The 16,457-nt window shown below is 39.6% G+C and overlaps 2 protein-coding genes across 6 annotated transcripts in view; one reads left to right on the forward strand and one right to left on the reverse strand.

Moving 5' to 3' along the window:
- The window catches only part of Usp37 (ubiquitin specific peptidase 37), a 94,214-nt gene that overhangs the window by 59,484 nt on the left and 18,273 nt on the right, over nt 1-16,457 (reverse strand). For 2 of the 5 annotated variants that reach the window (XM_029478596.1, XM_029478588.1), the window contains exons 1-3: nt 11,065-11,243; nt 5,526-5,670; nt 1,267-1,490 (exon numbers count right to left, since the gene is read on the reverse strand). In XM_029478596.1, coding sequence (XP_029334456.1) covers nt 1,267-1,422 — 156 coding nt within the window. In that variant the 5' untranslated portion in view covers nt 1,423-1,490; nt 5,526-5,670; nt 11,065-11,243. Of the gene's footprint in view, nt 1-1,266; nt 1,491-5,525; nt 5,671-10,559; nt 10,683-11,064; nt 11,244-11,556; nt 11,636-16,457 lie in introns of those variants that run through there. The other 3 variants (XM_029478593.1, XM_029478595.1, XM_021170821.1) reach the window with 3 other exon arrangements.
- The window catches only part of Cnot9 (CCR4-NOT transcription complex subunit 9), a 23,028-nt gene continuing 18,019 nt past the window's right edge, over nt 11,449-16,457 (forward strand). The window contains exon 1 of the mRNA XM_021170868.2: nt 11,449-11,876. Within this exon, the coding sequence (XP_021026527.1) occupies nt 11,853-11,876 (24 nt within the window). The 5' untranslated portion in view covers nt 11,449-11,852. The remainder of the gene's footprint in view (nt 11,877-16,457) is intronic.

Here is a 16,457-nt window from a genome sequence, read left to right on the forward strand (position 1 = left end):
TCTAGATTCCTCTCTTTTCAGCGAACTGCCATTCTCAGTTGAACCATTCGTGTTGTGGACTGCGGGCAGGCCGCAACATTTGCCCATATGTATGCATTCATCTATGTGGATGCCTAGTGCTGCAGAGGCCAGAAGAGGGGAGTTACAGGCAGTTGTAAGCTGCTCTGTTGGTGATGGGAACTGAACCCATGTCTTCTGCAAGAGCAGTCAGTGCTTTTAATCACTGAGCCACCTCTCCAGATCCTGTTTTTGTTTTTGTTTTCTTTGTTTGTTTTTTGAGACATAGTCTTACTATGTAACTCAAAATGGTCTCAAATTCACCATGCAGACCAGGCTAGGCATAAAGTTGTGATTCTCTTGAATGAGATTCCCAAATGCTGGGATGTAGAAATGTGCTCTCAGGCAAAGGTGTTCTTTAATTCAACTCACAGAAATAGTAGGAGCTCTTTGCTCCTCAAGAGTAGTACAGAAGATAAACTATTTAATTTTTATTATGTTTTTTGTGTGTACATATGTGTATATATGGTATGCACATGTCATAGACGGTAACTTGTGGGAATTGATAGTCTCCTTCCTTGTAGGTCTTAAGGAACAAATTCAGAACATCAAGCTTGGTGGCAGGTACCTTTACCCACTAAGTCACCTTGCTGGCCTAATAGCTATTGTTTTAACGAGAGTGAGAAGTAATAAAGAACTTTCAAATTTGTGCAGTTAGAAGTTATAGTGTGTTACTGTAAGAGGGCTGGAGAAACGGATCAACAGTGAAGAGCACCAGCTACTCTTCCAGAGGTCCCAAGTTCAATTCCCAGTGACCACATGGTAGCTTACACCCATCTCTAATGAGTTCTGATACCCTCTTCTGGCATGCAGGTTAACTCGCAGATGGAACACTCATATACATAAAATAGGTAAATCTAAAAAAATAAATAAATAAAATAAACAAACCCAAGCTATTTTTTAAAAACTATAAAGCTATAAAGATGACCTGAACAATCATCCATTAAAATGTATGACATAGGATGGGATTTTTCAGGACATAGTTACTAACTTTTACAAGACACTAAAAAAAAAAAAAAAAATCCCATTAAATGAATCTAGCAATTACTTCAAAGAAAAAATCAGGGGAATCAACTCAGATCACCCTGATGTGTGTGTGTGATGTTAGTAATTTAATCCAAGGTTCTGAGCACGTAAGGCAAGTGCAACCACTGAGCTCATATTCAGCTCCCAGTTTTCTTGGATAAGTTCTCATGGTCATGAGAATACCTGAAACACTCTTGGAATTCCTCCAGTGTTGTAGTGAACAACCAGGCTGACTTTACTGTCTTTTTCCACAATTTCAAAGGATCCTTCTTTCCACTTTGTAATCCCAGTCTGCATACTTCGAATTCTGATAGGACCATATATCTTCAGAGGAGACATATTTTCTTTAAAAATAAATTGCTTTTAACCAAATTAAAAAGCAAAAATATATGTTCACCTGACGAATTCTAAAGAAAAACAAAAAAATTACAAGTGATTAATACATAATGAATCATCTTATATAATTTTCCATTTCAATAAATCTCTTTTACCTCTGCATCCTCATACTCGAAGGACTTGATCTGCTGAAGAACACAGATAATACAGACAGATAAGGCAGATGGAATTTAATCTTTCATTTCTTCTGTACATGCTTCTTTGTATCTATTAGCAACTATATTTTGTATCCTGTACCACTCATAAAAGAGCTGATAGGGCAATAAGAAATAAAGATTCCATTCTCAATTTAAGTAACTTTACCATTACAGTATTCATTCTTTTCTTTTTATGTAATAGAATTTAAATTTCAATTTTAAATTAAAAATCAACTCCAGTGACTCCATTAGAATATGGAGTTTCACCCCAACATAGTCAGCAGTAAGTATATTATTCATTCACATGTATACCATATATCAAATGAATTTTAAAAATTAGGAATTTTTAAAACTAGCTCAACATTCGGAACTACATTAGGAAAAAAATCATTTAATCTCTAACAACAAAAAAATCTTATTCCTTCCCTAACCCAATATTCAGCATTACCATTGCTATCAAGCAATTTAACTTTAAACAAATATTCAAGTTTCCAGAATGAATTATTTCCTTCTCTTTCGTGTGTGTAGGATGTGTGTGCTTGAGTAGTGGCATACCTGTACAGCAGTTGTCTGAGACAAGGTCTCTCTTTATCACTGCTGCATCCCGCAGGCTAAGGAACCCATAAACTTCCTATGATTTTGTCTCAGCCTCCTATTTCCTATAGGAGTATGCTGGGATTACAGATGTGTATGCACTCTTTCTAGTTTTGGGGTGGGAATTCAAACTCAGGTTATCAGGCTTGGTTATTGAGTACTTTACCCACTGAGCCATCTTCCCAACCCCTTGAATGAACTTCTAATATTTGTAAGTGACTTATAGCAATCACTAATAGGATATCTAATACTCCTCAACTAGACTTTCAAAAGTCAGCAAGTAAAAGTATAGTAATAGATGTTACCAAATAGTACTGTGAATTACTATTCACATGTATAAATGTCCAAATATCTAACATTGCTAAATCAAATTTTTTATGTATTTTCAAATTCTAAAACAGCATCTCTAAAATAGATTTTTGCTTATAAGTTTATAAATTAACCATCATTTGAACAACACTACTGCCTAGATAGCTCAACTGGAAAATGTAGAAAAGATAATATAAAAGACATATTAGGTCTAGAAATTGGGAGCCAATTCTGTTGCAATTGTAATTTCCTTTTCTGATATTAGTGCTGTGTCAACCATAAAGTGCAACAGTGAACAAATATAATGTTGGGGGATGAGATAGCACATGTACTCAGCTGACAGTACTATTAGTATATATGGAGTCAGCATCCAAGCTGAATTATTCCTTCTCTATAGGATCTCTTTTTCCAAATACCTCAGTAATTCACTTGTTGACCGAAATTGCAAACCAATTATCTGTAGTGGCTAGCTAGGTAAGAGAAATGGCTAAGGTAGGTAAAACATGTACAAGTGTTATCAATTCTACTAGCACATGAACCAAATTTGCCAGATCACCTCATTTTTTCTTTGTCTTGAAAATGAACTTCATATAAAACTACTCATTTTATATTGTAAGCAGTAAATTCTAATTTACTTTCTTCAAATCAAAACTCAGCTGCAGGTAGGAGACGACTGGTCTGGAGTCCTCTAATTCAAAGCCTCTTACTAGTTACTACACAGAAAGTAACTAGGAATTTAAAAAGACATTTAAAAACATTTTGGGGGGCAAAAAAAAAAAAACATTTTGAGAGGTCATTATTCTTTATTCTCATCCTCCAAAAATTTCTGAGGGCCAACTATGGCCACATTTAAATGTAAGTAGTTAACTAAACATATAAATTCAAAGTAACATTTATTATTGTTATAGACCTACCTATTCATGTGTCATTTTACTCAAACTAATAAACTTGCAGTAAGCTAAGCAAGCAACCTAAACTTGTATTACATTTTAGCAATTATTTGTGGCTCTATTGTTTGTCCAAGTCCTTGAGGTTTTTTTTCTATGTTGTCTATCAGGATTAGAAAGGATACATTTTTCCTCTCCTACACCAGCTTCTCAAGCCAGAATCACTAGCTTCTGACCTTCTTGTATGATATTTTGGTATTGGACTAGAAATGGGAGGTCAGAATTCTAACTCCACATGCCTTTTCAGGCAACTTTTTTCAAAAAACATTTTATTTGTTTTATAAATGTGAGTACACTGTCAATCTCCTCAGACACACCAGAAAAGAGCATCGGATCTCATTACAGATGGTTGTGAGCCACCATGTGGTTGCTGGAAAGTCAGTGCTCTTACCTGCTGAGCCATCTCCAGCCCTCAGGCAACTTTCTAAGTAAACTACAAATCAAATAGAATCACTCTCCATCTCAGTATTATTGAATGACCGTTCACTCTCCTCAAAATAAAATACAACTTTATTAACATGACATCAAAGCCTCATGAACCAGGCCCAGATTATCCATCCCCAGTAAGTGTCCCCTCAATCCTTCTCAACTCAAAAAATTTCCCATAGCCATGTAGTCTCATGACACTGAATCTTTACGTACTGTGGTCATGTCTCTAAGTTTTCATGTAATCTCTCTTCCCCATCCTGCTTTAATTCCTTCTCTTGATTCTAAAATCAAGGTTCAATTTAGATGTTACCCTCTGTAAGCTTCCTGACTACTTTTCACTGGTTCTCTTCCTTATAACCACACTGAGGCTATTTATTTAAATCCTTCTCCATATTCCTATTGTACTTTGTGCTTATGGAGACACTTTTGATGCTGTATTATAAATGCTGTTTAAACCTTTGTTTTTATCTATACTATTTGAAGACAGGGAATATGTTCTTTAATCTCACTAAGTATCAATACTCAAAAATAATGAACAAGCTGGGCATGGTGGCACATACCTGTAGTGCCAGCACTTGGAAGATAACTGGACTTAAGGCTAGTCTAACTTATACAAGTACCAGATCAAAAGACACATAAGTCAATTGTTGAAAAGTTTCATATCTTATAAAGTTTTTTCATCTTTCCTTATACTTCTCCCTTCCAAAAGTTTTGTCTTATCAAATCCTTTCATCTTTCTTTATATCTCATTATTGGTTAGGGTACCAAAAGGGAATATAAAGCACAATTATCTTGGTATTTACCTTAATAAAAAAGTCATTATTAAATAAAACAGATAAAATTTCATGTTCACTAAAATATATAAGAGATTTTAAAAATCCTATTTTTGTCTAATTCTAAATGCAAATTTTGGTTATGAGTATAAAATTTTTACTTTATATATTTAACATTTTCTTAATCACTTTGACTAACAAGCTTGTTTTCTTGTAATGAAAAAACTGAAAGATACAGAACATAAAATTAGAGACTAAGTACAACTTTACTATGGTCAGTGCCTTCTTCCGTACCAGATGGATGAACAATAACCACTTCTGAACACTCACCACACTATCAGAGCTTGCCCTACTTACTTAAGAGAGAGTTTTTCAGTCTTTTGTACATACATGTAGAAACAATTTTAAAAGAAAAAAAAATTTTTTTGAGACAAGGCCTTACATTGTAGCACTTTGGTCTAGAACTCAGTGTACTGAGATTGCAAAAGTGAACCACTGTGCCTAGCAATAGTTAAACTTTCTGTCAACAAGAATCAAAGATTCCTTGAGCTCTAACACGAATTGTCTTATGTAAGTAATATAGAACACAAGAAAATTAAAATGAAGTCTAAGTATGTTAAATTATTTTTTCTAAATTACTTCACAATTGATTACAAATTTGAGTGTTCTATGCAAGCTCATATTGCAAACGGTGTATATATTGTATTCAGTTACTTAACTGCACATATTGGAGTCATTCTGTGGAAAAAAAAAAAACACACTGAAACATAAAAGTATAATTACAGTGAATATAAAAAACTGCCAATTCTTGCCTATTTGCATACTAGAAAAACAGAACCAAAACAAAAGCAACTTACTTTTCAGTGATTTTTACTGAAAAATTCCACGTGATAACAATTCACAGTTATTCTGCTTCTTGTGCCAAAAGTAATGTACTTTTCTTGAGAAACTATTCATATTCTTCGGCTCTACCAGTGGTCCCTCCAACAGTCATCAACTCAGCTAAAGAAAACATAAGTGTTCTTTATTTAAAAAGTTTCAACATATGAAATTAAAGCTCAAGAAAACAAATCATGTATGTAAAAAGGACTCATTTAAAGACCACTTACTGGAAATATGTAAAATATAGTGTAAGACTTTCCAACCTGCACAAAATAGGGATGTGCCTGCAGTGGAGAATGAAATAGGGATGTGCCTGCAGTGGAGAATGAGGAATTGTACGATTGTAGGAAGAGCCTGTAAGTCCATCACCCTGTGTCTTGCTTTTATTTTTTGCTACTAGATTTTGAAACTAAGTCAATGAAAAAGTACATCCTTTGTTGACTTTAGAAACATTATTACATCATAACTGTCTTAAAGGCTGCTTCTAAGGTGTGTTGAGCTGTAGTTTTTAAAGATGGGAAAAGGGTATCTTCACTTACCTTTTGGAAAGCTCTCAAAAAAAAAAAAAAACAACTTCAAAAAAACAAAAATTTCTTTCTTAATTTTAGGTCTCTCAAAGCATAATTTTCTCTGAAATTCTACAACAAACTTTAATACAAGATTATCAACTTTTCACTCATCTGATCATTTGGATAATCTCCTGATTTCCTCCAGTTAGAAGAAACAAATGTGAGTGAAATCATGTGTCATCAGCTACTGCTCTTCCATTTCTCTATGGTCTTTTTGGTTTAGGTTAGTTTTTTGTTTGCTTGTTTGTTTGAAAGATTTATTTATTATTTTAAGTACACTGTAGCTGTCTTCAGACACACCAGAAGAGGGCATCAGATCTCATTATGGATGATTGTGAGCCACCATGTGGTTGTTGGGATTTGAACTCAGGACCTTTGTAAGAGCAGTCAGTGAGTGCTCTTACCCACTGAGCCACCTCACAGCCCTTTTGTTTGTTTTTAAGACAGGGTTTTTCTGTGTGCCGGAGCCCTGGCTGTCCTGGACTTACTTTGTAGACCAGGCTGGCTTCAAACTCACAGAGGTCCACCTGCCTCCAGAGTGCTGGGACTAAAGGTGTGTGCCACCATGCTTGGCCTGATTTCCCTATGTTTATCCTTTCCCTTATCATTTAGGCAAATCCCAAATGCTGCTGCTTTTTTTTTTGTTTTTGTTTTGGAAACAGGGTTTTGTGTAATGTAGGCTTCCTTTGAACTCTGTATGTGGAGGCTGACTCTGTTCATCCTACTTCCACTCTTCAAGGGCTAGGATTACAGGCACATACCACTACACTTGGCTGGAACCCCACCCACATTTGAGCCACTACCACAGTTCATCCTCATCAATGAATTCTGAGTCACTTCCCAGACTCAGGATTGTTTTCCACCAATGAATCCTTTTCTACAAAGTCTTTCTAAAGAGCCACTCTCTATTTCTTAGGAACTAAAGTCCACAGTAGTTGTTTTTAAATGTCTTCTCCCTAATGGGGAGGCACATGATACATAACCACAAGCACTTAGTCTAGTATACTCCAACAGCAGAAACAGTAAGTGCTAACTAAGTACCTGTGCTAACTAGTACTGTTAACACCATTGTAAACTAGAAAATAAAACCAACTGCTTGTGTTTGACATCTATTACACTTTACTGTTTTATTGTTTTCAGTATAAATTCTTAAAGCCCTAAAACATGTTATTAAACTTTAATATTGACTTCTTTATCTACCAAGAACTGTTTTATCTATTTGTAGAAACCTCATCTTGCAAGTAACTAAATACCATCATAAATGAACACATCCTGAACTGGGAGCCTGAAGTGGCTTAAGACCCAGTTTAAGGCAGACATGGTGTCATACGGCTTTTATCCCAGCACTCAGGGACAGAGGCAGGCGGATCTCTTTAAGTTTGAGGCCAGCCTGGTCTACAGAGTTCCAGGACAGCCAGGGCTACACAGAGAAACCTTGTTTCAAACAAACAAAAAATAAACAAACCCTCATCTTTACTAGTTTCAATTCAACCTGTTGCTAAAAAATATAAACTACTCTTACAGATTTTCCAAGAACTTCCTTTCCTAACATAAAAATCATAATATAGAACCTGCAAAGAATTGCCCAACCAGAAAGGAACTAGCTGACCAAGCTTGATGACATGACTTTGATCCCTGCATCCAACAGTGAAGATTGAAATGACTCCTGAAAGATGTCTTCTGACCACATCAACATACATGCCATGTTTGAATGAACATGTACACAGACACCACACAAATAATATAATTTTTTAAATTACATACAGTAAGTATATAAAGGAGATAAAGTTCATGTCATAGTGGAAAAAATTATCTAAATAAGATTTATCTCTAATTTACAAAAGAAAAGATTTACCTCCATTAGACAGTCTGAAATCAGAATGATTTCACACAATCCAGTTCCTGATTCACACAGAAATAAGTAAAAAAAAAAAAAAAAAAAAAAAACAACCTTAACTGGAGCCCCTCAGTTGTCCTTTGCCCCCACTCATTTTCAAACAGAATCCAGGCTTCCAGCATGCTAACCATGCTGAGCCATATTCCTACCTGTTTTCCTTTGATGTGTCCTTTGCAGTAGAATTCTTCTGATAAGAGTATCTGAAGACTGATGCTTTCAAAACACACGATGGCTCTTACAGCATCTTACACTTTACATCATTACAAGCTTATGCAATTTCCAATTTGATTCATTTAACCAATTCTTGAGAAAACATGTGAAAATGGGTCGCTTTATGTTTATTTTTTTTAACCTAGTATATACGTGTGTGTGTATGTGTGTGTGTGTGTGTGTGTGTGTAAGAGGTTAGTTGTATTTGCAGGAGAGGGTTCTGCCTAAAGTAGCTTTTATCCAACTTGGGGGTTGTAGAGGGGAAAAAAAAAAATCAACAAGGCTTCTCTGAGAAAGTATTACTTAGACTGCAAATTAAGGCCTAAGTTGATTGAAGGATGGCAGCACTAGTGCTGGAACAAGCCAGATAAACAGAGTAGTGTATATGCAAAAGCCTAAACCAGAAACATTGTATGTCTACATAAATTAGTATGGCTGGAGGTTAATTAAAAGAAAGGAAGAGGTCAGAAGGTGAAGCTAAAGAAGTAGGAAAGAGCCGGGTGTGGTGGCGCACGCCTTTGATCTGCACTTGAGGCAGAGGCAGGCGGATTTCTGAGTTCAAGGCCAGCGTGGTCTACAGAGTGAGTTCCAGGACAGCCAGGGCTACACAGAGAAACCCTGTCTCGAAAAACCAAAAAGAAGAAGAAGTAGTAGGAGGAGGAGGAGGAGGAAAGAACCAGGTTATGTAGAAATCTTGTGATTCTGAAATGTTTTCCTTAAAAGAGAGAGAGACAGACAGACAGACAGACTTATAGCCAAGGCTGGTATATCTGAGGACTTGAATTTCTGCTCCTCCTGTCTCTGTTGGCTTTATGTGGTGCTGGAGCACAAAACTGGGGATTTGCCCTGCGGTGGTGGCGCACGCCTTTGATCCTAGCACTTGGGAAACAGAGGCAGGCAGGGATTGCTGAGTTCAAGGACAGCCTGGTCTACAAAGTGAGTTCCAGGACAGCAGGGGCTACACAGAGAAACCCTGTCTCAAAAACAAAACAAACAAACAAAAAACCCCTAGGGACTCGTGCATGCTAGGGAAGCATCCAGCAACTGAACTGTATCCCCAGAACATTATTTTACATTTTATCTTAAAGTAATGAGCACCTTGGCAATGAGAAAGCCACTGAAGGGTTTCAAGCAAAGAAATTATACGTTATTTGAATGAATGGATAGAGGGTGAGTTTGGGAAGAAAAGAAAACAAGAAAAACAAAACAAAACAAAACCCAGGGAGATCAGATAAGAAAGTAGTGTTTTTAACTCATAATTACAATAATAATTCTTACTTGCCAGGTTCTGAGTGTCAATACTTTAGGGAGTTTATAGCACTCACAATAATCCACTAAGGTGAGAACTTTTGTTTATTTGGTTTTAGAGACGGGGTTTTTCTGTGTACTGCCACCCCCCACCCCCCACCCCAGCTATCCTGGAACTCACTCTGTAGTCCAAGCTGGTCTTGAACTCAGAGATCCATCTGCCTCTGCCTCCCATTACCCAGGTAAGCTAAGAACTCTTATTCCTATTCTACGGGTAAGAATAGGAATAAGGGAGATCAAGTCCCTATGAAAAAGAACTGTGGTTTGAACTAGAAAAGTCAAAGTGAAGAAGGTCAAAAATAAATGCAAAACATATATTGGAAGTAAAACAGAACTTGGAAAGGATATGAACACATAGGATGAAGAAATCAAGACTGCTTCTCAAGCTTCTACCCAGTGTCACTGAACAAATGGCTATGTGGCATCAAAATGGATATGCCGCTTGTGGTAGTGGACACTGGAAAGGAGAGAATTTGGGTACAAGAGACAGATTGACTCTAGTTTTTAAAGGTATCATATTTGAAATTCCTAAGGGGGAAAAAAATCAAGTTGAGATGTTAAGCAAACAGTTGGCTATTTGAATATGGAGCTGAAAATAAGAAAATCTCAAGGTATCAACATATAGCAGAATTTAAAGCTTAGAGAGAAATAGAAGGGCAACAGGAGAGAATCCCAGTCTAAAACCAAATCATTTACCCTGACAAAATTTCTTACCAACTGATTACATCTGTCCTTGGGTTTTCAGTCCCTCCTTTTACTTTTGCCAGTATGCAACACTATTCTTTTGAATATTCACCCAAATATTAACATGACAAATGACAAACATATCATACAAACACACTAGTGTGTGCCTATCTGTCTGGTCCAGAAGCCTCCTCTAATACTTAACACAATAAACCAAAATGCCCCCTTAACATTCCCTCTTAGTTCTTTCAACTCTAGACTCATCAGGTACTGTTAACTCGCCAAAGGAATATCTGAAAAACACTACAGTACAACTCTCCAACGACACGGAACTTTATTACCTTTTTATTTTTCTCCAAATTTTGATTTAAAATTGGTTCAATAGACACCGTCAGTGTCCTGTCTAGATATGGGTAGCAACCAAAGGCACGACAAAAGTCACACTCCCTTTCAGCGAGTAATGTCTAAGAGAAGTAGGAAAGTAAAGAATGGTCAAGAGGGCGGGTGAATATCGCAGTCAAGGTCTTGATGGTTATGTGGCAACAAAGTCACCTGTAAAGACAGCAGGCCTTGCAGGGAGGAACGCTGAGACCACCAGAACCTTGGTGACGAGAGGCCAGATTTAGGATGCAGAAAGCAAGTGACAACACGGACGCGTTAAAGGAGAAGTAAAGGGGCAACACTCGAACGGGGCACCTGTAAGGCATTGGGAGTCCAAGGACCCGGGGCGGGCTCAACAGCAGCCGGGAGAACTCTGAAGTGGACGCCGAGTGGGCGGACCGCAGGGGTGGGGTGGGGGTGCCGGGAAAAACGGCTCAATTCAGAAGCTGTCCGGGCTCGCCTTACCTGTGCTAGAGGGTCCCAGCTCCGGACAAGCTTGCCGGAAGCACAAAGTTCCCGCGGAGGGGGTGGAGCCGAAAGGCTCGGAAGGAAGGGGCTCTCCTAGCCCCAGAGAGCGAGGCCGGTCTCTCCCCTAGCACACCTAAACCCGCTGATGGCGGGAACTATGACTACACGCAAACACGTACGGACGCACGCACTCTCGACGCAACCAGTCCAGGCGCGTGCGCGTAAGCGCGCAAGTCCCGCCCCTCAAGCATTCGCTCTGCCCCTCACCAAGCCCAGCCCCCTAACCCGGGCGGCCACGCCCCCGCCGTGAGGACACCGTAATACACATGCGCACCGTCCACTTTACCAACTTTGGCCCTCCTACCATTTTCCTCACGCGCAACCTGCTTGAGCATGCGCAATTCGTGTCCTTCCAAGCCGGCTGGCCTTTTCCCGCCCTTCTCTGGCCTTCGGGAGAAAGTCAGAGTTCACGTCTCTCAGGGGATTTACCTGCGATCCTGGGGGGATACGAGGGCCAGTAGTTTGTAGACGTCATTTTGATCCCGAATCTGAAGGTTCAAAGAACATACTTTGGGATTATTCGCTAGGCCGAGGTCCGGGAGGCGGGAAAGGGCTAGGTGGGCGGAGGGTAGGAGGGTCAGAGGTGAGAGGTCAAAGGCCCGCGAAGGGGGCGGAGCGAGGCGGAGGCGGATGGCGGCTCTTCCTCTTGGGCATCAGAGCCGCTGAAGCTGGGACGCGGGTCCGGAGCGTCCGGCGAGAGGAGGAGTGCGGGGGCGGCTCCAAACATGCACAGCCTGGCAACGGCAGCGGTGAGTGGTTGCTCCCGTCCGGATGTCCGTTCAGCCTGTTTTCTAGCTCCCAGATCCGGGCCCTGAGTCCAGCTGCTCCTGCCCCTCGTCGCAAGGTCCAGGGGTCTCCACACTCCGACCGTGGCGGAGCCGGACCCCCGCTGTCCCCTCCCGTCCCCTCTCCTGTCCTGGCGCGCGGCCTCTCGCGTTGTTTGCCAGCGCCGAGGCCTGGTCTCGCGCCCCGCGCTGCCCCAGCAGGCCATTCATTGATTCCTTTGCGCCTGGCGTCAGTTTATCTGGACGCGGGTTGTGTGTGCTGGGCGTCGGTGAGGATGGGGATACTGCCACAGCCATTCGCTCTGGTCAGGTGATCCTTGACTTCCTCGCCTAGGCACATCTCTGGTTTCGAAATGGGCTTCTAGCTCAAGCCACTTGCTTTTTGCATGAGGAAAGCCTTCCTCGAGCCTCGCGTTTCATCTTTTAACAAGAAAAGCAAATCATGTATTATACCTCCCTAGAGTCGTACTATGGCTTTCGGTTAAATTTAGAGAAAGTAGACTCCTTCCTTGGCCTACAAGCCCTGTATGATGTGGCCCTTAGTCACGTTTATGGGCTTGGTTTTTGTCACTTGCTCCCTAAGCTCCTCTGACCAAGAAGTTTATGAACTTTTCTGTTACATATTCCTTACCTGGAATGCCTTTCTTAGGACTCTGCCTCCATACATACACACAAGTTTACCTCAGAGTGGCTTTTTCCTACCATACTCTTAGTAGCTTAAAACCCCAACATTTTCTCATATAGAGCACCGATCCCACGGTTTAATTACTAGATTTTTAATTTTATTTTACTTGTGGGTTGTCTGTATTCTGTAAATCAGGGGCAAGTATTTGGTGAGGCTTGTTCACTTGTTTTCCCCATCACTGGGACAGTTCCTACTACAAGGTAAGCACTCAATGCTGACTGAATGGCTACGCTCACAACCATACTGGAAGCAGCATAGTTTAAAGACACTTCTAAAGGCCAGTTTCACCAAGGGGAAATGCTATCAGGAAAATAATGTATTTAGGTTACATTATGAGACAACATAACATAATGACTAAATAAAACATGAAAAACTACCTTAACTTCAAGTATAAAATGAAATATTTAGGACAGCCGTGCATGGGAGGGAGAGGCAAGTGGATTTCTGTGAATTTTGAGGCCAGCCTGGTCTATATGGAAAGTTCCAGGCCACCATGATAGCATAGTGATATCCTGACCAAAAAGAAAAGCAAAACATCCTCCAGAGGGTGGTGACAGCACATCTGTAATATCAGCTCAGACAGGCAGATCACAAGTTCAAGACCAGCCTGGCAATTTAATAAGACTATCTCAGAAAACATTTTTTAAAAGATGGGTAGAGATATTAATTATAGGAGAATATTTGATCTAGCATGTGTGACACCCTTGGTTCAGTCTCCAGAGACTCCTCCCAAAAGTGAACAATCTGATTGGCATGACAATGCTTTTAATCCCAGTACCCTGGGAAGCAGAGGCAGGCAGATCTCCGCATTCAAGGGCAGCCTGGTCTACAGAGTGTTTTATTTAGGCCAGCCTGAGTTACACAGTAAGACGCAGTCTCAAAAGGGATGAAAAAAAGCAAGCAACCCAGCTAAGTGTAACTGAGACCTATACAGGAACACATTGCTTCAGGAACCAGTGAGATGGCTTAGTGGGTAAAGTCACTTGTTGCTAAGTGTATTGACCTGAGTTAAATCCCCAGAACTCACAATACACACAAACTAATAAACATTCATTAAAAAAAATTAAGAACATACCACTTTATGAAGTTGATTTCTTCTTTTCAGAGCAAGTAGTATTTTATATATCCTGTCTCTGTTTATAATTGTTAAAATTCTTAATTAAGGGACTATAGTTTCCATAGGGGTGTGTGTGTGTGTGTTTATTTAAGCACAAATAAAGTATATATGTAAGCCACATAACTCATTTCCTTCATTGTACAGCCTGAAGGGCCAGCTGTGTTGTTTTTTTTCTGTAGTGATTTTGCAGTTCTTAGAGGAAACACTGAGAAATCTCAGCACAGTAGATTTGTTACAAAGAAACACTTCAAGCTTTCTAATGCTGTAGACCAGGAGTTTCCAGAAGCCACTGGGCAGCATGTACTTCATTTTCTTGTTGTTCCCATGATTATGTTAGTCATGAGAATCTAGTCATTTAATCTTCTCCATGCCCTTTGTCAATCAATACCTCTGGGTTTCCTGTCACCCTTAGTTTTGACATTGGTCTGATTGGTCCTCTTTTTGATGATCTCACTTCACCAAGGTCTGGGAGCAGCCATTAATGGAGGAAGGAGATGGCAGTCGACTGGCAGACAATAATGGGAAAGAAGCCCCTAGTTGCTTTTGTTCCTTCTTTCCCAGTTATACATATTATTTGAGACTCATCAAGTTGAAAGGTGGCGGTGGTAAGGGAGTTCTTCAAGGTTAGATGGTAGATCTCAGCATCTGAACTTGGATGCTTCAATACCAGTCTCCTCTCCTCTGCCAAGATTCTCATTTTCCTTTTCCCTCCCTAATGCATTATTTGAGTAGCTGTTAAAACTGTGGCACATTAAGCTAACCATAGTGATACATGTCTTTGGTGAGCAGGAGGGGGCAGATCTCTTCAAGTTCAAGGACAATCAGGGCTACATGGACCCTCTCAAAAAGCAAAACAAAAACCTGTGATACGCTACTTATAAAAAGTTCTCAATATATAGTTCTTCAAACTACATCTATAGTGCCATACATAAGTTTAAAAACATGTGTTATGCTGCTTGACCCACATGGCAGCTCTAACAGTTTTTTTTGTACCAGACATTCATTAGGATAATTGATAAGGGATAAGACTGAAGGATACAAATTTGACCCAGTTTCTTCACCATCCCCTATGTCCACAATTCATACTGTTATTTTGATCTGAGCAGAAAAAAATAATAGGAAAAATACTAGGAACTGAGATGGAGTATTACATGCAGCAGTTCCCACAGTAGCCTCGGTCTCGAGAAGATGCTTGATTTTTGCTTAATAATGAAAATTAGTGATGTGTTTATATGTGTGGATGTACATGTCCGGAGACCGACCAGAGGTCAGCCTTGAGAGTTGTTCCTCTGGAGTGGTACTTGTAATGTGGTCTCTGACCTGAATCTTGCAGGTTTGACTAAGTTGGCTGGCCAGTACACCTCAGTGATCTGTCTGTCTGCTTCTACAGCATTGGGATTACATGGGCAACCAAAGCCAGCTTTTTAGGTGGGTTCCAGAAATTAAACTCAGATCCCATATTTTCAAGCACATTACTGACTGGACCATCTCCCCAGCCCTAAAGTTACTTTTTTTTCTTCCCTGTTTATGTGTGTGTGTTGCTGTGAATTGAGTTTAGGGCCCCATATGTACTAGGCAAGCGATCTACTACTGAGCTATTCCCAGCTCTGTCTTTATATACACACACACAGGGGAGGGGGGACCATACATTTAGCAAGAAAATTGGAAATACTATTAAAGGACAATGAATGCAGGGTGTTATTCACTAAACACACAATTACAAAAGTTGGATTATAATATAGTATTGTCTTGTCATTATGAAATAATATCCTAATACCATCCATTATCATCAAAACAAAATTTTTTTCTATTTTACACAAACAGAAAATAATAAAGGGTTATTTACAAAATTAATAAAGGGGACGAGGGGAGATAGCTAACCAGGTAAGAGCACTTGCTGCTCAGAGCATAAGAACCTGAGTTCAAGTCCCTAGTACTCACATAAACAGCCAGCTATGACTGCATATCTGTGACCCCAGAGCTCCAAGATTATGGACAGAAGAATCGCTAGGGTTTGCTAACTGCCAGCCTAGTACCAGGTTCAGTGAGAATCTCGTCTCTACACTTCAGCCTCACATATGTATATACCACACCTGCACTCATACTATGTAAATAAGTAGCATGCTAATGAAAGGTGGATTGATGACATTTGAGTTACAAGGGACTATACAATATGCACTGGAGTAGAGCCCTGTTTTAATCTTGGTCTCAGTATTGAGGATGGTAATTCATAGTCTAAAATAAATTTCTCAGATGATTTTGTGACTGGGTATGTATTAATAGTTGAACTCACTATGCAAATCCAACTATTAATAAACTGTGGTGTAACAATAGTAAAGTTTTGTTATGGTTATAAGAAATAATTTCTTCAACTTGAAGGGAAGATGTTTGATTTCAATCACATAGACCAGATAGGGAATACTGAAAAGTGGTTTTAGATAAATTGAACTCTGCCAGACAGTCACTGTGTGACCCTGAGCATGTTAATCCTTTATTCACCTGTTTCTTAGGATAAAGTGAATGAACCATACCTCCTACCAGTAATTCCTAGAAAGCACAGGCCTCATCTGCAGCAGCTCTAAGATCCTTCTCTTTTTTTTTTAATTTATTTATTATATGTAAGTACACTGTAGCTGTCTTCAGACACTCCAGAAGAGGGCGTCAGATCTCCTTACAGATGGTTGTGAGCCACCATGTGGTTGCTGGGATTTGAACTCGGGACCTTCAGAAGAGCAGTCAGTGC

This window comes from Mus caroli, chromosome 1 (genome assembly GCF_900094665.2).
Source record: "Mus caroli chromosome 1, CAROLI_EIJ_v1.1, whole genome shotgun sequence".
Classification (NCBI taxonomy): domain Eukaryota; kingdom Metazoa; phylum Chordata; class Mammalia; order Rodentia; family Muridae; genus Mus; species Mus caroli.